The following is a 25,087-nucleotide window of genomic DNA, read 5'->3' as shown; positions in this document are numbered from 1 at the left end:
GTTCAATGTTTCTTTGTTGGCTGAGTTATGAGAATATTGTTAATATTGACTAGAGTGGGCCATTAGATTCTACCCTTGGATCTCAGCCTTTTCCTAAGCTTCATCCAGAAGAAAACCTAGACAGGTTATATTTGATAAATCCAGTGTTTTATATATATATATATATAGTCAGCCTTTATTATATCCCTATAGCGTCTGTATCTTTCAGAAATATTTCTGTAAGTTTTTAACCTGTTTATCATGTCACTTGAGAACATTTATCAGTTCCCTTCTTCCTTTTTATGATGAGGAAATGTTAAGCTTTCTACAGTAATGAGTCCTGTGTTTTCATTAATTTTGTATGGATTCATGCTTAGATATTTTATAAATTTCTTCTTCTTTTTTTAAACTCTTATCTTCTGTCTTTGAATTGATACTAAGTATTGGTTCCAATAAGTAGAAGAGTAATTAGGACTAGGCAATTAGAGTTAAGTGACTTGCCCAAGGTCACACAGCTAGGAAGTATCTGAGACTACATCTGAATCCAGGACTTATGGTCTGCAGACTTGGCTCTCTATCCATCAAACCACCTAGTTGCCCACAATCATTCATTTTACTGTTCTAAAAGTTGACTTTGCCAAAGTATGAACTACTCTCCATTTTCCCATTGTTATTATTCTTTAACATCCAATTCCCTCTTCTACCCCTTAGATTGCCTTCACCTCAATTATGTGCTCCCTTCACTTTCCTCTCCCATCTTTTCTCTTTGTTTCACCCACACATATTTTGCCAGAAGCCGAGTCTTTTGCAGTGATATCTCAGATGCCAAGAATAGTTTCTCTCTTTTTACTATGATTCTATCTTCTTCTTTCCCTCTTCAAACAAGAATCCTTAGCAGTACAGGGAAGGGTAAAAGGAAGATGGAATCAGGAATCAGATTTTCTGAAAATTTCTGGGACTCAATAGAATTTTTTGACATTTTTTTGTTGCACCTAATTCTCAGCCCATTTCATGGTCTGTGAAAATAAGGACAAGAAAATATGTCTTTCTCAGAGTTTTGTAATAAGAATTAGGACTGCATATACATACACATTAAATATATTTTATAATAAGTGCTTTGCAAAACTTAAAGTGCTAGATAAAATTTAGCTCTTATTGTGAGTGTGGTAGATTCTTAGTGTGAACTCTTCTCATTAATATAATCAATAATTCTCTCTACTCTATTTTGTGATTTATTTTTTTTTAAAAGAACCTTTACTTTCTGTCTTTGTATCAGTTCTAAGACAGAAGGGTAAGGGCTAGGCAAACAGACTTCAGACTTGTTCAGGGTCACACAGGCAAGAGTGTCTGAGGCCAAATTTGAACCCAGGTCCTTCCAACTCTAGCCCTGGTGCTCTATCCACTGTGTCACCTACCTGTCCTTCCTAGAATGTAGTCTTGAGTTGCCTGCAGGCACTAACAGATTATGACTTGTCCTCAGTCATACAACAAGTATTCCAGAGAAAAAACTTGAATCCAGCTCTTCCTAAATCCAAGGATAGCCCTCTTTCCACTATGCTAGGGTTATACTCTACTTAAATCACTTGAAATATGTCCGTCTAAAGTTAAGGGAGAAATCCCAAAATGTTAAGCTAAGCCATATACTGTGCGAAAAAAACATATTTCCATTAAAAAAATTTTTACAATATATTATACCTTAAAGTGTGTTATTGTCTTTGAATGTGGCTGAGAAGATATTGGACCACAGACTATTTTTAATGACATTTAGATCATAGGAGCTATGGAATATTAAATAATTATTAATTGCCATAGAAAATAAATCAATCAAACATCTGAAGACTGAGATGTACCTGAATTCTCTAACAAAAAAATAACGCTTTTGCTATAAAGCTAACATGTGCTCCGTACATGATAGGACAATTCCTGTTTTGTTATTTTGATTAAATTAAGACACTTTTAGATGTAAGAGTCCAAGATTTCTAAGTCTTCCTTAAGGAAAAAAAGTGGGTATGGCTACCTTACTATATATATGCATTTTAGACATTAAGTAAAATCAGTATCTTGTGATAAAATTTTTAGACATTTTAGACACTAAGTAAAATCAGTATCTTGTGATAAAAATAAATATCTATCAGTTTGGGGATATCTTTGAAAGTTTACCAAATAAAAGCCAAAATGCTATTTTAATTCATCACATATAAATCTTTCTCATGTTACCTAAATATTGTAAAGATTAAACTAAGAAAAAGATTATGTGGCGAGCTCTGCCTTGCAGAAATCTCTTGCTATTTTTTTTTATGTCCACTATGTTAATACTGATGTAAATTGACTGCTGTTTTGGTTCCTTGTAAGTCAGGGCTCTGGGAATATTGTCCCACCAATACCTCCTCTGCTCAGCTTGGCCATTAATCATGACTTGCCTGTCTTGAGATCTCCCACGGTTTGGTCACAGCTCCAAGGTCACAGGCTGTCATTAGCATTGATCTGCAAAACAGAGCCAAACAAAACAGGCTGAATAATCTTTTGTTGCATTTCTAAATACTCCAGTCCCAGATACATAAATAAGTAAAATAAAAAGGGAAAAAAGAGGCCATTTTGCTCCTTTTTTCTCAACCGGGGCAGCATCATTTACTGTCTTCCTGATTCCGCTGTATCTCCATCATGCCATCTAGGCAGACAAAGCCATCACGTATCGGGTGACGGCCATTTTGTTTTGCCTGCGCCAGCTAAAAACCACTTCCCCTACATTTATGGAAACCAAAGTTTATTTTTTAATAATTTATGAGTAAAAAGATATATACGGTAGCTTATTGTTTAAAAAAAAATAAAGAAGCCAGGCATGTACTATTGCATTTATAACCAAGGAACCTATTTGCTGGCTTATTTTGGAATGATGAAACTCAGGAAAAAAACAAAAACAAACAACATACTGAGAAGGCAGCTTTAAAAAGCACATAGAAAGCCCTGCTTTTCTCATCTTCTATATAAAACAAAGATTTACAGTTAGATTCTCATTGTTTCAATATAGTTTATGACTTGGCTATGACCATATTTTTTAAGCATCAGGAAGAAAAATATTCATCTATTAAAATTTTCTTAATGGACCACTCAAAAATGCCACTCTTCTTTTCAAAAAGTTTTAGTGGTTCCCAACTAAAAATATAAATTCCTGGTCTAAGAATCTGGATCTCCTCAATCTGGTTACTACCTGTCTTTTTAGCTTTATATTATACTATTCCCCATTCACATATTCTATATTTTTGCCATACTAGATTATTCTGTCTTCGTTTTTGTCCTATGTGTATAATGTCCCTACCTCCATCCTATCACAGCCTTCTGGTGTCTTACCCATACTTTAAGACCAGCTCAGATAGTACTCATGGGTGTGCTGGTAAGTGTTTAATAATTGGCCCTTCAAAAAAAAAGTATGGACACTCTAGTTTAATCTGCATTATTAATATTTTTTCTATCATTTCTTAAGTCTAGATAATCAACAAAATAAACCAAAACATGATTTGTATAATTTGTTAATTTCTGCTGTGTAAATGTTCACCCTAAAAATTTAACAATCAATTCTCAACAGGCCAATTCAGTTGGTTCCAGGGTACCCATGTAATAACTATCCTGGTCTTTAACCCTCTTGCCATCTAAAAGTGATACTGTCAGTGAGCATGGTCTAGTGGAAACACAACTTGATCTGGAGTCATTGGACCTGCTACTTATTATCTATGTGACTTTGGGCAAGTCATTTATTCTCTTTTGGTCTCACTTTTCCCATCTGTAAAGTAAGGGACTTGCACAAGAGGAAAGAGGGGGAATAAGCACTGATAAACTATATAATGTGCCAGGTACTGAGCTAAGTGCTAAATGCTTTACAAATATAATCTCCTTTGAAAAGATGACATCTGAGTTTCTTTCTAGCTCTAAGTCTATGATCCTGGGATCCTTAGATTCATTATAGAACATTGCCTGAAACTTCCATGACCAGATTTCTTATTTTGATCAAATGAAGCTCTAAGTGCTATTCGGATGTTCCATCATGGCAGAAAAATGAACCTTAAAACTGGACCCAGGAGAGTTGGTCAGGATTTTGCCTCAGGCACCAATAGCCAGGTAGCCCATTCCCCTTAGTTGCCTTCCTCTCATGATGTAGCATTGGCTGCCCAATCAGCCTGCTCCCTTGCCTGGTCCTGTGCTGCCATGCCCAAGAGTTCTGAGGCTGCCATATTGCTACTCCAGGGACCATCATCATAAAGAATGCCTGGAATCAGCTCAGGACCAGTAGGGGTAACATGCGCTCTTTAGTTAGATTCTCAAAACAGAGACAATCCATCCTTGTGATATAGATGATCGCTGTTAACAATCAATGAATATGTTTATTTATTTGGTGCTTGCTAGAAGAAAGGCACTACAGTAGGTTCTATAGGATATATAAAAAGGAAAACATTTTCTCTGCCTCCAGAGAGCATGCCTCTAGTTGTGAAGATAAGATATATAAATATGAAATAATGCAAGGAAGTAAATGAATAGTAAGTGATTGGAAAGACAGTGCTGTATGAATTGGGATGACCAGAGTCAGCGATGATCATTCTGGTAGGAGGAATGAGGTGGGGAAATTAAGTTGAGGCTCAAAGAATGGATAGGATGCCCATGGTTGGAGAAAACGGTTGAAGAGATTCAAGGGGAAAGTGTGAAGAAAGGAGAAGGAGGAAGGAATCCAAAAGATGCACTATGGATATGAATAGAATATCCTGGCTGGAGCAGGAAAGGCTGTTGCAAAGCAATAGGAGAATATGATGGAAAGAAACTTTGGAGGCTTTACTGTGTGCAGTAGAAGGAACTACTAAACACTGTTGAGCAGGACCAGATATAATGAAAACAGTCCATTCCCTACACCCAAACAGTCATGATTCTCTTTCTGTTATATTTGAAGGTCTATCTTCTAACTGTTTACAGAATTTGTTGTTTGTTATTAGAATTGTTAGATTTAACCACTATATATCTTAGACTTTTTGGAGGAGATTTCTTGGAGCCTTCTCCCTCTGGAGCTGCCTCTGCTTCTGTGGTTTTCTCCTCTAACAGATGCATTTGTGCTTCAGTCTACCTTTTAAGGAATTGTCCAGGCCATGTATAATCCCTTCTCACCCTGCTCTACTCCTCCTCTCTGAACTTTTCCACTTCTGTACATCTATCCTGCCTCTGCCCACTGTCCAGCCCATTTTTATTTTCTGTCCCCCCTCCTTAGAATTAAGCTCCTTTAGTAAAAATTGCTTAAAAAATTTTTTTTTGTGGACTCAAATTTGTATTTATAGTGTTTAGTCCAATGCCTGGCATATCTGTCTGAGGGAGATTAAATGGGTTTCCCAAAGGGAGATTAAATGGGTTGTATGGATAGCAAGCAGTAGTAATAGCAGTAGCAGCAGCAGGATTTGAACCAATGGTCTTTGACTCCATAGCCAAGTACTCTGTCCATCATATCACCTTAGAGAGTTGTTTGGGGGCACTAGAAGGATGACTTATTCATGGTCATTATACAGATAGTATGTGTCAGGGCTAAAACTTGAACTCTAGTCTTGCTGATTCCCAGGCTGGACTTGTATCAAGGACACCAGGCTATTTTTCTTCCTTGTCTGATCTAAGTTCTTCATTTTACAAATGGGAAAACTGATGCCCAAAGGGGTAAGTGACTTGCCCAAGATCATACATATGGTTATGTTGCAGGTTCTAGGTCTCCAGATCCAGCTATCTTTCCATTGAACCATGCATGATGACAATATCACTCCTCGATGGCAAAAGGGTCAAATGCTAGGGAAAGTATTATAGGAGTGTACTGGATCCAGTTCAAACTGACTTGAGAGAGCCAACTGTCAAATCTTCAGTGTAAGCATTCTTATCTTTATTCTGTACACTTAATATGACTGACCAGAACCTGTGCACATTTTGAATACAAACATTGCTTGGGTAAAATTATTCTCATGCTCCTAGGTGACATTTTTAGAAACACATGGGTAAAGTTTCTAAATAATAATGAAACAAATGAACAAAAATATTTTCTTACCGAAATATATCACGCTGGTTTTTGACATTCCAGTTGTAATCCCCTTTACTGACAAGTTCAAAGAATTCAGTTCTCCTCCTGAAAGAAAATCATATAATCAAAAAAAAAAGCCTAGAATGAATTTTTTCAGCCTGTGGGGTTACATAAACACATTTACTGGGAGAATATAAGAGCCCTGAACCTCATACATTAATATTGGAAAACATGAAGCTAATGCTCTGTCAAGATAAATAATTTTTAAAAAATATTGATGCTTCAGGAAAGAGCAACAAGCATTCTGAATATATTCATAAGAGAGGTGATTACATACATCTAAAATAGGAAACAATGCAGCATTGATCTTATCCCAACACTGATAAGATTGTTAATACCCACCTGAATTCAAGGGAAGGGACAAGGGGGATTATGAAAAAGGATGGTAATTTCTAGAAGAATTTTATATCACTTTAATGTAGGACCTAATCATATTTAGAATGTAAAAGATACTACACAGTAGTAAATTCAGGGTAAAATAATTTTTCAAGTTAGTAAAGAACTATTTCATATTCTGTAAGATATAACCTGCCAAATGATGGTCCGGAATGTTTTTCCTCCTCTGCACTTTCCTTCCCATTTTCTGCAAGGATCATTCAAATGCCTTGACCCCATTTTGGTATCTTGGCATGGTGGATAGAGGGAAGGTCTTAGAATCAGAAAGACTCAAGTTTGAGTCCTTTCTCTGACATATATTGGACATGTGACCTTGGATAAATCACTTATCCTCAGTTGTAATCACTTACTCTCAGGTATCAGTGGCTTCAGATAACTCTTTATCACCAAGTTACAGATGAATGGTCCATCTGCACGGGTAGAGGGAGTTTTCACATTGGGAATTGTCCCAGAAAAAATGAAATCATAGTTCTGTCCAAAACAACAGCAACCCAACCCTTACATCACTTGTGGTAGAAATGAAGTCTTCAGTTTTTTATTGAGTTGTTGCTAAATTTCAATTTGTAGAATATAGGATATATTCAAATGTGGAGGGAGGTGGAGAAGGAGTTTAAATAGTAGTTAGAGGTGGTGTTAAACCTGGAAGTTTTGAGAATCAGTTTGAGTCACTAGACAGACTGACTTTTCTGTAATTAAGTCAGATTAAATGATCTGCTAACTGGGAGCTAATACCATAATAGTAGTGTCCGTTGTAGTAGTTGTTGTTTGCCCTTTGTTTTCAAAAAGGACTAATGACATGATGAGGTGATGTTCTGACTTGAACATAAATTAGACTTATGTGAGGCAGATTTGTACAAAGTCATTAGCCCCGCTCTCTCTTCTAGGGTCATCCAAGTCCAGTGGCAAGACAAAAGTCTGGACGATTGGTGATGGCTTGGGATGCATTGGATGCCCTTCATGTCTTCAGTGTCTGACCACACCGTGGCCACTCCACAAAGCCTGGTTCAGCTGCCTTCATGGCCAATGGAACAGATTGTTCTCATCTGCCCATTGCATGGGGCCAGGGGGAAGTCTTCCCATGCTGGAAGTGGATATCCCTCTAACTCAGGGATGAGTCCAAGGCTTGTTGGTTACCCTCAGCCTCGTTTACCTGTCTGACAAGATCATTTTATTGAGGTGTGATCCTTTCACATGCTACAGCTCCTTGGAGTCACAGGGAAGAGTTGAATGCCAGGTGACACCAAACGTGGATGAGCAGTCTTCAAAAGGGTTCAGCAAGCCCTTGCGTTAGAAGGGCCATACCTCCCTGAATACTTTCTATTTAGTACAACGAACAGAGCTCTGAACTTAGAATCAGGATGATATCTGAGTTCAAATCTGGCCTCAGGTATTAGCTGTATGGCCCTGGACCATCTACTTAACCTCTGCCTCAGTTTTCTCATCTGTAAAATGGAAAGAATAATAAGATCTACTTTCCAGTAATATAAGATAAAATAGGGATGAGGATAAAATAAGGTAATATATGTAGAGTGCTTTGCAAACCTTAAAGCACTATAAAAATGTTGGCCATTGTTATTAGCACTACTACTAATAATAGAAATAATATTATGAGAAAAATGAAATGATCATTACTTTCATCATAGTCAATATCTTCTTTGAACCAATAGATACTTCTATGTTACAAATCCAAACTAGAAAATGTTTGGGAGAATTTAACCAAGAAACTGAACTAGGACTGCACTACTATCCTTTATAAGGGAGGAAAATTGTATTAATTTTAATGTTTTATTTTTACATTATAAACATTTATAGAATACTCCAACTCCATGTGACATCTCTTTAAGCAAAACTAACCATATAATGATCTCATCTTAAAGTGCATACAACATACCTATAGTACCTCTGAAGCTATTAAAAATTTTTTTCTAAACCCTTACTATCTTACAGTTGATACTAAATATCAGTTCCAAGGCAGAAGAGAGGTATGGGCTAGTCAATGGGGCTAAGTGACTTGCCCAGGGTCACACATCTAGGAAATGTCTGAGGCCTTGAACACGACCTCTCATCTCTAGGCCTGGCTCTCAATCCACTGAGCCATTTAGCTGCCTCATAAAAGTGTGAGCCTACAGAGAGTGAGCTTACTCATACTTCTACTCAACTACAAAAAGGAGGTTTTCTACTTTCTCCTGTCATTCTTTCTCACAGACTATCCAAGACAAGAATTTGGATCCAAGACAAATTTGGATCAATCTACCTTTTGTCTAATAGTAGTTTGTAGAAGAGAGAGTATAAAGGAATAATAATAGGATAGAAAATTATCCCAAGATGTTTGTATTCAAACCCTGTTGAAATTAATAAAAGAAATGAGATAATGGTGATAATGATGATGAAGATGAAGAGGATGATGATGATAATGATATTAATGATAGTCTGATGTAATAGATAGAGAGCTGACCTTGGAGGCAGGAAGACCTGAGTTCAAATGTATGTGTCAGTGATTAGGACAGTGGTACCAAAATGCCAATGTGCGTACTTGGTTATTGGTATTTATAAGGTCTCTCTCCCAGTGTTCTAGTCATTGCACCACTTAGCTGCTCTCTCTTCCTTCTTACACCTTTTAATCTGCATTCAAAAACCGACTGACTTGTCTGTCAATCTAACCAATGGCCCAATTGTTCATCTCCAAACTCAATATTCCACCTCCCACCCTTGTGTATTTGGACAGGGGATACATTTCCTCATCTCTGCCTTTTAGACTCTTTAGCTTCTTTCAAGGTTCAGTTCACGTGATACTACTATGGGAAGACTTTTTTGCTCTCCCTCCTCATATTATCTTGTTTTTGTTGGTTTACATGCCATATCCTTCAGATGAATGTAAGATCCTTAAAGGTAGATATTTGTAGCGCCTTTCATAATGCCTAGCATACAGTAAGCACTTAATAACTGCTCAGGGGATTAAGCTAGATGTAATGCCATTCTTCCTCACAGACCATCTAAGATGAATTTGCATCAATCCAAAATGATAAAAGTTAAGGGAATATGAATCAATCCTACATCTATTTTATATATATTTATACACATAATTAGATATATTCTGATATTATTTTATTTAGATATCCCTAGTTGCTATATGTTTTCTCTATATATAATACATATATACACGTACGTATATGAACACAACCTATGAGGTTTGGGAGGTTGGGGATGTCTATACAGACATATAACAGCCATGCCTACAAGCCCAAATCATTTCCTTGCCAGATGCCTGTCCAGGGGACTAGAGACCATGCCCTGGATGATTTAATCCTTCCATCACTGGAACTCTTGGCTGATTCCTGAAATGCCTCCCTTAATCCACCCTATGAGGCTAGGTAGGATCTTCTCTCCACTTTGACTACTGTGGATAGATATGCCCTCTGCTCTGCCCCACTCCCCTGCTTTCCAGTTCTGGAACTGTAGCCCAATCAGTACCACCATTGTTACTGGAGAGAGTAAGCCAATCTCTACCTCTACGGTTCTACTCTCCATACCATAAAACACTCCTTTGGTTACTATTCCCCTTTATGAATTGTCTCCCTTCATAGGAATATAAACTACTCAAGGGCAAGGAAAATCTTTGCTTTTATATTTGCATGTCCAAACCTAGCTCAACACAGTGCTTGACATGTAACAAGTGATTTATAAATTCTTTTAATTTATTCACATACATATGTGTATATGTATACATATATAAATAATAATAGCTAACATTTACATGGCACTTACTATGTGCCAGACATTGCACTAAGTGCTTTATAAATGTTAAAACATTTGATCCTCTCAAAAACCCTGGGAATCAGGTGCTAGTATTACCCCCATTTTACAGATAAGGAAATTGAGGCAAACAAATAAAGTGACTTGCCCAGGGTCACACAGCTTGTAAGCATATGAATCTGGATTTGAACTCAAATCTTCCTGATTCTAAGATCATCGCTCTATCCACCACACTACAGGAAATCTAGCAACTAGGGTAGTCAAAATCAGAATTAAAACAGACCAAAATCAATGGACTTAAAACATGGCACTGCTTTAAGAAGTCACTGGCTTCTAACATAAAATAAAGGTTAAGTCAACGAGAATGGGTTAGTTGAAGAGCACTACGGCAGTCTTCTAGCACCTGGAGAATTGACTTTTTTCCCCCTGATTACACTGGTGCGACCAGCAGAAATCCTAGCCTCTTTAGAGTGTGCATAAGGCTTCTCATCCCATTACTTTTAACACCTCCTTCAGTTCACCTTCAATTAATCCTCCCCTTTGTTCACATTCATGCCTTTTCATATATTTGAAGGCAGCTCTCATATCACCTTTAGTGGCTACTTAACTGAGCTTTAAAGTATTAAAGAATCAAGAAATCATAGAATAATGGAATGGAAAGTAGCTTTCCCAGATCATGAAGTCCATGTCCCTGCCTCTTCACGAGCCCTTGGAAAGGTTCCAGACTGACTTACATTTGTGCAGCATTTATAGACCACGCCCAGAGCCGGAGAACTCCCCCAGAAACCCATCTCTGGGTTTGGAGCTCTCAGTATCGTTATATGGAGGGCATCTGGTTCTAGTCCCAATTATATGATCTCCAACTCTAAAATTTCATGAGGTCCACTAATTTGGTGGGTTTTTTTCTCTGAAACCATTTCTAATTTGTCAGTACTATATTTTTCATATGCACAGTGAGTACAACAATAATAATAACAATTCAGATTTGTATTGAAGAGAGAATCCTAGAGATAATGAGGTCCACCAAAGGCTCTTGAAGATAGTATACGTTATTGCATCATGGATCATGGTATAATTTGGAGGCTTCTAAATGAGATAATTACTCAAAAGAGTTCAATCTAACCATCCATAAAGGAAATACCAAGTGGATGAAGAACACCTGTTGTCTAGATTATGATATGTTGCTGAATGGACAACACTTAGAGTTGGACCATCAACAAATTTATTTTGGATAGTGCTTCATGTGAACAAAGAACTGAATTCAAAATTGAATAGAGGGATCTGAATTCCCTTTGCTAAATTATGCAGGTCTTTTAATGCCTTCCATCTTTTCCATGAAAGAAAGATCTATCATTTTTTGTTGTAGTATTTTTTTATTCAAAGATGGTTTGTTTTCCCAATTACATACAATAACATTTTTCAACATATGTTTTCCAATATTATAAGATCCAAACTGTCTCCCTCCCTCTTTCCTTCCCTCCCTGCCCCTAAAGATAGCAAGTAATTTGATCTGGGTTATATATATGTATTTTTTTATACAAAACTACTTACATATTGGCCATTGTTATAAGAGAATACTTATGTAAAACCAAAATCCCAAATTAAACCATAAATAAGCTAATGAGAAAAATGGTATGCTTTGATCTGCATTGGACTCCAACAGTTCTTTTTCTGAAAGTGGAGAGCATTCTTTGTCATAAGTCTTTCTGAATTGTCCTGGATCACTGTTTACTAAGAGTAGCTATATCTCCCACATTTGAAGGATCTATCATTTAAAGTCAACATTCTTCTGGTGATAATGTACTTTTTTTTTTTTTTTTTTTTTTTGCAAATTATGACACACCGCACTTTCTAAGACATTAAAGCTGTAGATTAACCAGACAACAGAAAAGTGCATCGTGGGTCTGAGTAGCTTGTACCACAGTTTGAAGGAAGGACTGTACAGGATAAGTGGCATAAAAGGTACCATTAGAATGACATAGGACCAGAAAAGGTTGTTTCCACTGAGTGGGGATTAATAGACAATACATGAGCCACACTGGTATATGTTCATTGTCAAGAGAGGACAGGAAGCCAGTATAATGGGCGGATTCCCCGTGGAGGATTTATGAGAGGGCATGGACAAAGGTTAAACAGGAGAAGGGATAGATGGACCATGGTTTTTACCATTATAGGGAGCACTGACCTTAAAGGGCTGATCTGGAAGACATCAAGAGCCATCAAAGTCTCAAGGTACCCTTCTAATTCCTGAAGCATTAAGAACTGTTGTCTGCAGTTTTACTGTTTTCACCATTGGGGATATAGAGAGATTTGGATAATTATACTAATCCCTTACTCTTTAAAGTTCACAAAACACTTTGTATATCTTTTCTCATTTTATCTGTACAACTCTATGAGATAAATGCTATTATTAACCCCATTTTACAGATGGGGAAACTGAGGCTGAAAGGTTAAATGACTTGCTCAAGGTCACACCCATAATAAGAATCTGAATGGGCTTCAAACTCAAGTTTTTCTGGCCCCGAGTCTAGTGCTCTACCCTTATGCTCTCTATCCATCTAAGAATAAGATGAGAAAATAATTGAAAATCAGTCAAACAATGGTCCAGCCTGTAGACTTAGCTTAACTTCCAAATTAAACTAACTAGACAGTTTAATAAATTGAATAAAGAAGAACATCATTTCCAACCAGCCTCTGATTCACCCTACCCCCTCTACAAGTCATCATTAAAGCTGCTGATAGTATATGTTTGATGGGTGAGACATGACATATTATACAAGGAAGCTGCCTATTACAAAGGTTGATAATTCAATGCAAAGTCACAGGCAGAAAACAAAATTCATTTCTTTCATGCAAATTCATGACACAATGACAGAACAGCCCCTGTGAGAATAAATACTCCAGTGATGGAAATTTTAATAGCTCTAGTAGCTGGTATGGAAATCTTAAATCAGTCTAGCCCTAAATTGGTCACAGGCTTCAGATCACATTAGCAAAGCTAGATTCTACTTGCATCGAGGAGAAGGACCTCCATATGTATTATCTCTTGGGGGAAGAATCCCATAATAAGGAAAGGAAAAATATTAACACACCAATTTGATTTTCCATTCACAGATATCTCTGGTATTATGCAAAATCTGAGGTCTTGAGATTTAGAATCTGACTGCTGTAGGATATGGGAAACTGAAAGCATGTACAATATTCCTAGCATAAAAGTGAAAAAGAGTCATCAAAATCATGATCTCAACACACCTTGTGATTCAAAATGGTACACAATGAGGACTAGGCTTTCTATCAAAAAACTACGCTTTCTATCAAAACGTCCTAGGAATCCATGAGTGATCTGGTGAGGTCCAAGATTAAGGGATGAGGGCCCAGATGTTGGGAGACACAAGAGGTTTATGAAATGGTAATGACTGACGTTGCTTTTACTACCTATCAATCTGAATCCCTTGTAGCTGCTGCTGAAAGAGGCATCTGTAGGGGCAGCGAGGTGGTTCAGTAGATAAAGTGCGAGGCCTGAAGATGGGAGGTGCTGGGTTCAAATCTAGTGTGACTCTGGGCAAGTCACTTCATCCCAATTGTTTATCCCTTACCACTCTTCTTCCTTGGAACCATTACTTAGTATGGATCCTAAGACAGTAAGCAAGGGTTTAAAAAAAGAAAAGAGGTAACTATGGTGAATGATTTGCTTGTTTGTTTTTGTATCCCCAGGTCTTAACCAAGTACTGGACACACACACACACACACACACACACACACACACGCGCGCGCGCACACACACACAAGTAAAATGCTTAATAGATGCTTTTTATTTAAACATTCAATGAATGTTCAAACATTCACTGAAAATTACCTGAATCGGAATCTTCATGGACAGGATTGTGTGCTGTCAGCTGTAGAACATAGCTGGTGAACATTTCCATTGTGCATAGGTGATGACTCCTTATTCGTATTAAATGAGATATTTGAAAGCCCTTAGCATAATGCCAAGCACATAATAGGAGTGTACTAGATGCTTAGTCCATTCTATGCCACAAAGTGCTTTAATATATACAAAGTTCTTTCCTCTTGAAACCCTTTGAGATAGTCCAAGAATTATTTGCCTTCTCCAAATTTTCCCATTTCTATTCTTGGTATCTCTACCCTAAATGTTGAAAAATGTTTTAAAAAATGTTTAAAATTAAAAAAATGTTAAATTGAAATTAAATTAAATTAAAATTAATTAAAATTTAAAAATGTTTAAAATTTAAAAAATGTTAAAAATAATGTTTGAAAAATGCTTGATTAATAGTCACCTGGATTTGCAAGTCTGGTGTCATCTTTAATTCTTCCCTTTCTATTTATTTAATCATTTACGACATCTTGAAGATCTTCTCTCAGTGTCTTTCCTATTGGCCCTCCTTTTGCCCACTTATTTGACAACCACCTCAGTTTGACTCTGGCTGGGACTGTTACAGTGTCCCAATCCTCAGTTTCCTCCCTCTCTGAGTCATCCTCCACACCAAACAAATATTCCTATAACACAGATCAGATTATGCCACCTTTCTCCTGGAAAGGTAACATATAAAATGCTCAGGGTGCCATTTAAAGATTTCATAATACAGTTCCCATTTACTTATTCTAGATTTATCTAACTCAACATATGTTGCAGATATACCTGTTTGCTTGCCTTTCCCCTTACATGATGTTCCACTTCCTACCTGCCTTTGTCCCGGTGGCCCTCCTGGCCTGGAGTGCACTCACTCCTCTCCTTGTCCTTGAAGAATTCCCATTTTTTTTCTTAAGGATCAAGTATCACTTCCTATATAGGACTTCTGGAGTCACTTTAATTATTAGTACTCTCTGCCTCTTGAAAATACTTTGGTTTTTCTTTATCAATATTTGTATTTACTTGCTTGTGGCTATGTTTTATTCTGTGTCTTCATGGCCTCCCCTCACCCCACATCCCCCCAGAATATATACATAATACTTTGTGCCTAGTAAGCACTTTAAAAATGCATGCTGAATTGAATCATTACCGTTTTAAAGAGAGGAAACTGAGGTTGAAAGAGTTAAGTGATTTGATCAAGGTCATTCAATTAGAAAATACCAGAGCCAAGACTTCAGCCTAGGGGCTAATCTGATTTTTGAAAGGCAATAATTTTGTCCCGGATTTAGCCTATTACTGCCAATAACAAAATGCCATATGCCTGAGATGAAGGTGCCATCTGATTTCTCAGCTGTTGTTGGTAGCGAAGTGGTCATATGATGAAACAGATGGAATTAAGACAAAAAGACCTTGCTCTATGTAGTATGGAAGCAGGAATATGCTGGAGCCAGCTCCTGCCAACTTCTGCCTCCAAAACCAGTACTCCTTCCACACTAAGGGCAAAGGACCAAACTCATAGAACATGTCCATCGTCAACCAAATGGGAGTTTCAAGGAAGTCCACCAAAGAAGAACCAAGACGGGAAACTAGTTTTGCCAGGATTGCACCCTGACAGTCAAAGCCACTTAGAAAACCATTTTTTCATATAAATCATCTCTGATGATGGTCCAAAAGGGGAGGCACCCAGATATCCTTAAGTAAAATTACTTATAATAATTTTTTAGAATCATAGAATGAAAGAGCTGGAAGACCCTTTGAGATCATGCAGTTCAGTCCATTTAGCTGGCGGACTGGGAAATGGAAGTCTTGTAAAGGGACTTGCCCAAGGTCACAGTGATTTGACAGTGCAATTGTTCATTTCATTCATCTCCTGGATAGTATCACTGGCAGAAGTCAACAAGGAATCTTTCTTGCTTTTGCAGAAGTTTTTATGAGGGGCTGCAAAAACATGCATCAGAAAATCCACAAAATGATACAATATCCCTTGGATCCAGACTACTACATCATGAGGAACGATATCATTAACTTCTCAAACAGAGCACTGAAAACCTTTTACACTGGGTGTCAAGGACAGTGGCAAACATCACCGCTAGTGAAAAGCAACTCACTGGAAAATCTCCTCTCTAATCAGATATGTTTTTATTAGGTTTTTAGCATTTTGCTTTCTTGGTAGATGCTCTACTTTTAATAATCAGTGCCCCCCAAACAAGCAGCTTTTAGAAGAGAGACACTGAAATTACCCACATAAAGGAACTGACGTTAGGTCATCAGCCACATATCACAAAATCGGATCATTTAAAAATTGTACCTGGAGGCCTTCTGCATTTATAAAGTGTAACAAAACAAAACAAAACAAAACTGTTTCACATTGTGATCATGAAAGTCTGTTAATTTGTATTTATATTTTGTACTTTATTTTTGTATCTTCTAAAGGTAGCTAAGTATTAGGCAGGTTTTGCCTCCAGGCCTGTTAGTTATTCAAAGGTAATGAATCACCAATACCAGTATCCTCCTGTTTTAGCTCATGTATGCTCCAGAGAGAAAAGAGAAGCTCTTGGTTTAAAAAAAAACCCCCAAACCAGAAACTTTTCCTTTCTGTCTCAGATCGATGCTAAGTATCAGTTCCAAGGTAGAAGAGGGATAAGGGCTAGGCAATTAGGGTTAAGTGACTTGCCCAGGGGCACACAAGTGTCTGAGGCCAGATAGGAACTGGGGACCTCCGGGCTCTAAGTCTAGCTCTCTATCCACTGAACCACCCGGCTGCCTCTGAGTTCTTGATTATTTCAGGGCACTCAGTGGGCACAAGGCAGATCTGCCAGAGTCCCTTTTTGTGTGTGTGTGTGTGTTTCTGAAAATTTATAGGTTGTTGTGGTCCAGCTCCTGAGGATGGAGAGAAATAAGCTGACTGCTAATAATTCCAGCAACTATAATGAAGAGGACCATCAGACTGATAGAGCTAATCTGATTTTGGAGGAAATAATTGTGTTCTGGATTTAGCCTTTCACTTCCCATAACAAAAAGCCACGTTTAAGATAGGGCTGCCATCTGATTTCTCAGCTGTTGTTGGTAACAAAGAAGTCAAATGATGAAACAGATGGAATTAAACAAAAAAACCTTGTTGTAAGTGGTATAAGCACAAGAATGTGTTGGAGTCAGCCCCTTCCTGCCAGCTCCAAAGAGTTGATTGTTAAATTTTCAGTGTAATGTTTACAGCTTGGGAATGGGCAAATGCCGCAAATCAGCACATGATTTATTATTTTGTTGATTGCCTAGACTTAAGAAATAATGGAAAAAATGTTAATAATGCAGATTAAACTTTGAAGTGTATTGTGTATACATTCCATTCTCTATGCTCTCATCCCCAAAGATCTGGCTGTTAAACATTTACCAGCCTATCTCTGTGTGGATGGCACAAGGCTGGAAAGTACAGTGCCAGACCAATGGAAAAAGTTGTGCCCAAAAGTTTGTGTTGCCCATTCTTCAGACAGTTGTTTTGTCACACAGGTAGGAATAGCTTGGCACACAATGTAAGTAGAGGTAGTAATCCCTTTTTCTGGGAGCTAATATGCTTCCCTTGTTGTGACATCGGGGCCTTAGAAACTGCTCGGGACATAGCATTTTATCATTTATAGCCTTTTCAAAAAAATATAAACGTTAATAACTTTGAATATAATGCATGACAAGAGCAAATTTTGAAGGACAGGTGAAAGTTGGATTCACCAAATTTTAGCATAATACAGTTCCAAATTCTAGGCTTCAAAGAGCTATCATCTTTTATGAGGCATTTCTGAATCTGATTTTCCAAGCCATTGACAGTAATGCTTTACATTTATCTAGCACTTTGTATTTTTCCACTCGTTTTCATTTAGATGAGAGGCAGCACAGGGAGACTTGGGTTCTAGTCCTGCCTGTGACAAATATTAGCTTTGAATAAGTCACTTTTAGTCATTTGAATAAAGTACTCCTCATTGCCCCAGGCCCTTCTCTAATCGTGTGTGTGTGTGTGTGTGTGTGTGTGTGTGTGTGTGTGTGTGTGTGATTTAATCTTCATGATGTATCTGTGATGTAGATGTTGGGTAGCAAGATGGCACCATTGTGGATAGAGCACTGGGCCTGGAAACAGGAAGACTCATTTTCCTGAGTTCAAATCTGGCCTTAGATAATTACTAGCTGTGTGAGCTGGGGCAAGGCATTTAATCATGTTTGCCTCAGTTTCCTCATCTGTAAAATGATCTGGAGAAGGAAATGGCCAACCACCTCAGTGTCTTTGCCAAGAAAGCTCCAAATGGGGTCATGAAGAGTCAGACATGACTTAGAAATGATTGAACAATGTGGTGTAGATGGAACAGATTTGGTTTTTGTCATTTTACAGATTAGAAAATAGACACAGGGAAATTAAGTTTCATAGAGCTAGTTGGCATCAGAGCCAGGATTAGATATAGGAAAAGTTTGAATGGAAGGAAAGAAATGGAGAAATTAAAAGTGGGGGCACTTTAAAGAGAAGGCAGAGGATAAATGGGAGAATAAAATCCCAGACAAGATGGGAGGTGCCAATAATAGCAAGCATTTATATGCACTTTAAGGCTTCCAAAGCACCTTACTAATAACCGTGGGAGGTAGATGTTATTATCTCCATTTTACACATAAGGAAAACAAGGCAAAATTAAGTGACTTGTCCAGGGTCACGTAGCTGTTTGGTGAGGTTTGAAACCAGGTTGCTGTTTTTTAACACCAGGTCCAGCACTTTATTGACTACACCACCAAACTGCCTATAGTAGGGATGGTGTCATAGACATAGCCCCATGCTTTGGAAAGGAAGTGACACTTAGTGGGACATACAAAAAGCCAGTGGTAAAGAATTCTATTTGGAATTCTATTCTTCACATAATGAATGCTTTTGGAGTTGCTTCATTAATACCTTAGTAGAGCTGAGAAAAGTTGATGACAAGATAATAAGGAAAAGGCGATCTTTTTTTTTTTTTTTTTTTTTTTATCAAAATCTCATTAATAAACATATAGGATTTAGAACTGGAAGTGGCCTTCTTCTAATCCCTCATTTTATAGATGAGAAAATTTAGATCCAAAGAGAACAAATGACTTGATTATAGTCGATAAGGTAATAAGTAGCAGGGTCAAGATTTTCCAACCCTGATCTTCTGACTCCAAACCCAACACTTTCCCCCACCGTACCCCAAGTCACGTAGGTGGCCAGTTGGGGTCAGATCACTTGGTGATTAATTAAACTCCCATGGGTTTAATTAATATCTCCATGCTGATGATGCTCAAAAGCTACCCATTCAGCCCCAATCTCCCTGCTGACCTCCAGTTTTGTATCTCCAGCGACAACTCCAATCCAGTAGACAACTGAAACTCAATTTGTCCAAAACCAATCTCATTATCTTTCCCTAAACTCTCCTCTCCTCTTTCCTATGACTGTAGAGGGCAACACCATGCTCCTGGTACTCCAGACACCAAACCTAGGAGTCATCCTGGACTCCTTACTGTTCCCCTCTCCACCCTGCTCAATATAATCTGTTTCAAAACTTATGCATTTTCCTTTTTTAACATCTCTCTAATAAACACCTTCTCTCTTCTGGCATTGCCACCACGATGATGCAGACCTTCATCACTGCATGCCTAGACACTGCCTGCTTCAAGTTTCTCCCTGTTCCAGTCCATCCTCCAACTGCCAAAGTGCTTTTCTTAAAGCACAAATCCAACCCAATCACCCCAATGGTTCCTTTTTGCCTACCAAATACAAAATCCCCTATATGGTGTTCAAAACCTAGTCCCTCCTTTCCCTTCACTGTAGTCTTTCTCATGCCATATACTTCATCACATACTCTTCCATCTAGTGACAGTGCCCTTCTAGTTGTTCTCTTAACAAGCCACTCCATGTCTTGGCTCTAGACATTTTCTGGCTGCTTCCCATAACTGGAATGCTCTCCCTTTGCATCTCCACCTTCAAGTCCCAGCTAAAATTCCACTTTTTATACAAAGTCTCTCCCAATCGCTCTTAATTTTTGTGCTTTCCTTATATTGATTATTATTTTTTAAAACCCTTATTTTCTGTCTTAGAAAAAATACTAAGTTTGGTTACAAGGCAGAACAGTAAGGGCTAGGCAGCTGGAGTTAAGTGACTTGCCCAGGGTCACACAGCTAGGGAATGTCTGAAGTTGGATTTGAACCTAGGATCTCTAGAATCTCTTGCCTCTAGTCCTGGCTCTCTACCCACTGAGCTACCTGGCTGCCTCATATTGATTATTTGAAATTTATCCTATATATTGTTCATTTGTATGTTGTCTTCGTTAGAGTGTGAGCTCTTCAAGGGCTGTGACTCTTTTGCCTTTCTTTGGATTTCTTCACAGAAAAGCTAAAAAAATCATTTTTAGAACTAGATTTTAAAATACTAAGCAGTCTTCCTCATGGAATTGAATTAATTCTAAGATGATGACTTTAACCTCTCTCTCTGTCTCTCCCTCTTTCCCTCCCCCATCTCTGTGTCTCTCTTTATACTTATTGTGCTTGTATATGCATTTACACACACACACACACTCACACTCACACATATCCATATATTTGTCAAATGGATCAAATGCCAATACCTACTCAAAATACAGCGTTATGTCTGTTGCCAATATGGACTGCTTCAATAGCTGCATGAGGTCACTGTATTCCTTGGAAGATAAATTGGCAAAGATGTTATGGCCCTGGAATGAGAAAAATGAAAGGTCAGAGAGAACACTCAACCCACAGTTGTTTCTTCTTCATTTTTCCTAAAATGAAAGTTGGTTTTGAAACTTGGCAAAAGAAACCAAAAAGACAAAGCCAAGGGAAATCTAACTGGTATGACAACTTGGAGCTTTTGAATGGAGATATTATATAAACAGATAAATAGGAAGGCAAATGTAACACTGTATGAAGGAAAAAAAAAAACATCTTTAACAAGGTTTTATGTAGAATCCTTTTAATTAGGAGCCAGGCCCAGAGACAGAAGGTCCTGGGTTCAAATATGGCCTCATATTCTTCCTAGCCATCAGATCTTGGGCAAGCCACTTAACCCCCATTGCCTACCCTTACCATTCTTCTGCCTAAGAGCCCATATACAGAATTGATTCGAAGATGGAAGGTAAGGGTTCAAAAAAAAAAAAAAAAGAAAAGAAAAGAAACCATAAAAACAAAGCTAAGTGAAATCCAAGTTGTATAACAACAATTTAAGACTTTTGAATGGAGATGTTATATAGATAAATGTGGAGGCAAATATAACATCGCAGGAAGGAACAAACATCTTTAACAAGGTTTTATGGAGGATACTTTTTTTTTAAACCCTTAATTTTGGTGTATTGTCTCATAGGTGGAAGAGTGGTAAGGGTAGGTAGTGGGGGTCAAGTGACTTGCCCAGGGTCACAGAGCTGGGAAGTGGCTGAGGCCGGGTTTGAACCTAGGACCTCCTGTCTCTAGGCCTGACTCTCACTCCACTGAGCTACCCAGCTGCCCCTGGAGAATACTTTTAATTATCTGTTTATTTTTTATGAAGAAAAGATATATATTGGAAATGTTTGCATTGTTGTGTATGTGTATTCATGAATATAAATTCATTCACATTCACATTTTACCCATCCAATGGCACTTTCCTATTAGGATTATCATATGTAAAGTTTATAAAATATTTTGGCATACAACCCAACCTTAATTCCTATATAAATATTTGTTTCTCTGGAAACATTTTAAGCTGTCATTTTGGAAACATTTGCTTTTGAAACAGATGTTTTCAACTGGAAGAAAATTAGTTAAGTCATTAACGTGTCTAAGAGAAATGCTTGATAGATTTTACTTAGACAAGATTTCCAGTTCAGCTCTCTCTTGACTTATGCAATAGTTTTGTTACTGAAGAGTTTAATTTTTGTTATCAAAAATATAATTTAGAGCAGTGATTCCCAAAGTGGGTGTTACTGCCTCCTGGTGGGTGCTGTAGTGATCCTGGGAAGCAGTGATGGCCACAGGTGTATTTATCTTTCCTATTAATTGCTATTAAAATTTAAAAAAAATAATTTCCAGGGGGATAAGTAATATTTTTTCTGGAAAGGGGGCAGTAGGCCAAAAAAGTTTGGGAACCACTGGTTTAGAGGAAGCTAGGGGGCTTAGTGGATAGAGAGCCAGGCCTGGAGATAAGAGGTCCTGGATTCAAATTTGACATCAGATACTTCCTAGCTGTATAATCCTGGGCAAGTCACAACTTCAATCACCTACCCCCATGTTGGCAAACCCATAGCACGTGTGCCAGAAGGTGTTGCTCCCCTCCTCCTCTCTGCCCAGCAGCTCAATGGGAGTGTTTCCTCCCTTCCCTGTCTGGGGTAAGGTCAGGGCTCACATGCAAATGTGAGGGTGCAGTTTGGATACTCACTCTCTAAAAGGTTCAACATCACTGATCTAGTCCTTACCACTCTTCTGCCTTGGAACCAATATTTAGTGTTTATTCTAAGACAGAATGTAAGAGTTTAATTAATATATACATATATATAGTTTAAATGAACTATGTGGCTCATTGTTCTACTCTACAGTGAATACTTTTTGTTAAGTGAATATTTTTTTCATAGTGAATAATTATACCACTATTTTCTGTTTTGTACATCTAGATTTTCATATATTTGCTTCTAGAGAATACCTGCATAGATATAGTTAGCATAATAGTAGTATTAAGGTTGGTTTGGGGAAGAGTTAGGAGGAAAAAAATGAAAATACTCTGAGTAAACTCCTGTCCCAGTAATTCTTTAATATCAATTAGAAAAATTACATCTTCCAAGACTCTAAATGAGAATCTGCTACTCTGAGTTAATTTACCTCCTATGGATGAACACTTTATTCTCAGAGAATAGTTCATTCATATTGGTTCCAACTGGGACCCAGTCCAATATTAATAATAATTTTCAAATGAACTCTTCCAGATCCTTAATTCAGCCAGAAGAATGAAGACAAATAGCTAAATGAATGCTGGTATCACCAAGTTGGTGAGAATCCCTTATGACACAGATCAAACCAAGGGGACTGAGCCCAAGGGCATGGGGGATCAACTGTCCATCTCTAACTGCAGCACCAAGATCCTTTGCAATGTCAGGAAAAGAACTCCTGGGGGTGAGATATAATTAAAATTGGAATTATCTTGACTAATTAGGCTGAAAGATCTGGAATATAGTTGTAAAAAGTAGGATTTGATTTTAAAGAAATACATTTTACTACTTTTAAGGACAAAGCCATAGAATAAAGGAATGATTTCAAAATTTGGAGTCACAAGACTGGGGTTCAAATCCAGATTGTGCTACTTATTATTTGTATGACCTTGGATAAGTCACTTACTTATCTAGCACTTAGTCTTATCCTATATAAAATTGTGTCCAGTTTTGAAACTATCATCCTGTCAGTTACAAGGCAGAAGAGTGGTAAGAGCTAGGCAATTGGGGTCAAGTGACTTGCCCAGAGTCACACAGCTAGGAAGTATCTGAGGTTAGATTTGAACCTAAGAACTCCTATCTCCAAGTCTGGTTTTCTATCTACTGAGCCACCTACCTGTCTCATAAATATATATGTATGTGTACATAATATATATATATAAATTAAATTGTTTGCCAATTACATGTGATAATAATTTTCCACATAAGTTGTACAAAATAACATGATTCAAATTATCTCTCTCTTCCCTTTCCCCTCCTAGAGTGGCAAGCAACTTAATCTGGGTTCTTCTACATTGTATTATCATGCAAAACATATTTCCATATTGTTTATTTTTGTAAGTGAAAAATCAAATAAAACCCCAACCTAAATAAACAGGTGAAAAATCACCATAAATATATTTTTAAAATGAGAGACAGTATATAATACTTTCATTCAGGTCCTGTTCCTCACATATTCTGTCTTTGAGACCCTACACAAGCCCTCAATGCCCCAGGCAACTTTCTTCTTAAAAACTACAGAAGAGTTGATGATATTCTTTATATACAAACCTGAACATTTTTTTTTAAAAAACTCGTAAACATTTTGTTTTTTATATATACGTTGGGGTTTTCCTTGTTTGGACTATTTGTTAAGCAAATCTTTTCTTCATAAATATTTCAAAGGTTCATTTCAGTTTTAGAAAGGGCTTTATTGCAGAAAGTTACTTGTCCTCTTGTGTGATAACTGTCATAGACAAGTAATGGGATTTGGTATCATGAGGACCGGCTGAAAGAGCTGGTTGGTTTTGTCCTTTGTACTCGAAGAGGACCAAAACGACACCACTGTGTCAGGGTTTAGGTACAGTGTGTCCAACTGGAGCCAGGAATGTTGGAGGGAAAAGAAAAGCCTTAAGAGAATGTGATGACTACCTCCAAGGACCTGAAAGGCTGTTGCATGGAAGGAGATTTGACCTATTCTGCTTGTCCTCAGATAGTAGAACAATGGCTAAGGAACTATGGCTAAGAAGTTGCTGGGAAACAGATTTAAATGGGTGTAAGGGAAAAAGCCTAATGATTAGAGCTATTCCAAAGTGGATTGGGCTTAGCCACTTCCTAGCTGGGAGACTTTGGGCACATAACTTAACATCTATTTGTTTCCTCATCAGTGAAATGGGCATAATAATATTTACCTCTCTGGGTTGTTGTAAGGATTGAATGAGATAATCATTGTAAAGCACTTAGCACAGCACTTGGCACATAGCAAATGCTAATGAAATGTTAGTTCTTTTTCTTATCATGATTATTATCATCCTAGGAAGTATTGTATTCCCCCTCACTTAAGAATTTTAAGCAAAAGCTGGATGGCTCTTGTTGAGTATATTATAGAGGGGATTCTTATTCTGACATATACATGTTTTCTTCTTTTTTTTTTTTTTTAAACCCTTATCTTCTGTCTTCGAATCAATACTAAGTATTGGTTCCAAGGTAGAAGAGGGGTAAGGGCTTAGGCAGCTAGGGTTCAGTGACTTGCCCGGAGCCACACCACTAGACAGTATCTGAGGCCAGATT

The 25,087-nt window shown here is 37.7% G+C and overlaps 1 protein-coding gene across 1 annotated transcript in view; it reads right to left on the bottom strand.

The window, feature by feature from the left end:
- Nucleotides 1-25,087, bottom strand: part of PDE11A (phosphodiesterase 11A) — a 532,399-nt gene that overhangs the window by 53,256 nt on the left and 454,056 nt on the right. Inside the window, exons 16-18 of the mRNA XM_044669081.1 lie at nucleotides 20,700-20,800; nucleotides 6,038-6,115; nucleotides 2,400-2,463 (exon numbers count right to left, since the gene is read on the bottom strand). Of these exons, the coding sequence (XP_044525016.1) occupies nucleotides 2,400-2,463; nucleotides 6,038-6,115; nucleotides 20,700-20,800 (243 nt within the window). The remainder of the gene's footprint in view (nucleotides 1-2,399; nucleotides 2,464-6,037; nucleotides 6,116-20,699; nucleotides 20,801-25,087) is intronic.

This window comes from Gracilinanus agilis, chromosome 3 (assembly GCF_016433145.1).
Source record: "Gracilinanus agilis isolate LMUSP501 chromosome 3, AgileGrace, whole genome shotgun sequence".
NCBI classification, from domain to species: domain Eukaryota; kingdom Metazoa; phylum Chordata; class Mammalia; order Didelphimorphia; family Didelphidae; genus Gracilinanus; species Gracilinanus agilis.
Note: the sequence above shows the minus strand (reverse complement) of the source record. Positions and strands in the feature narration are given on the sequence as shown.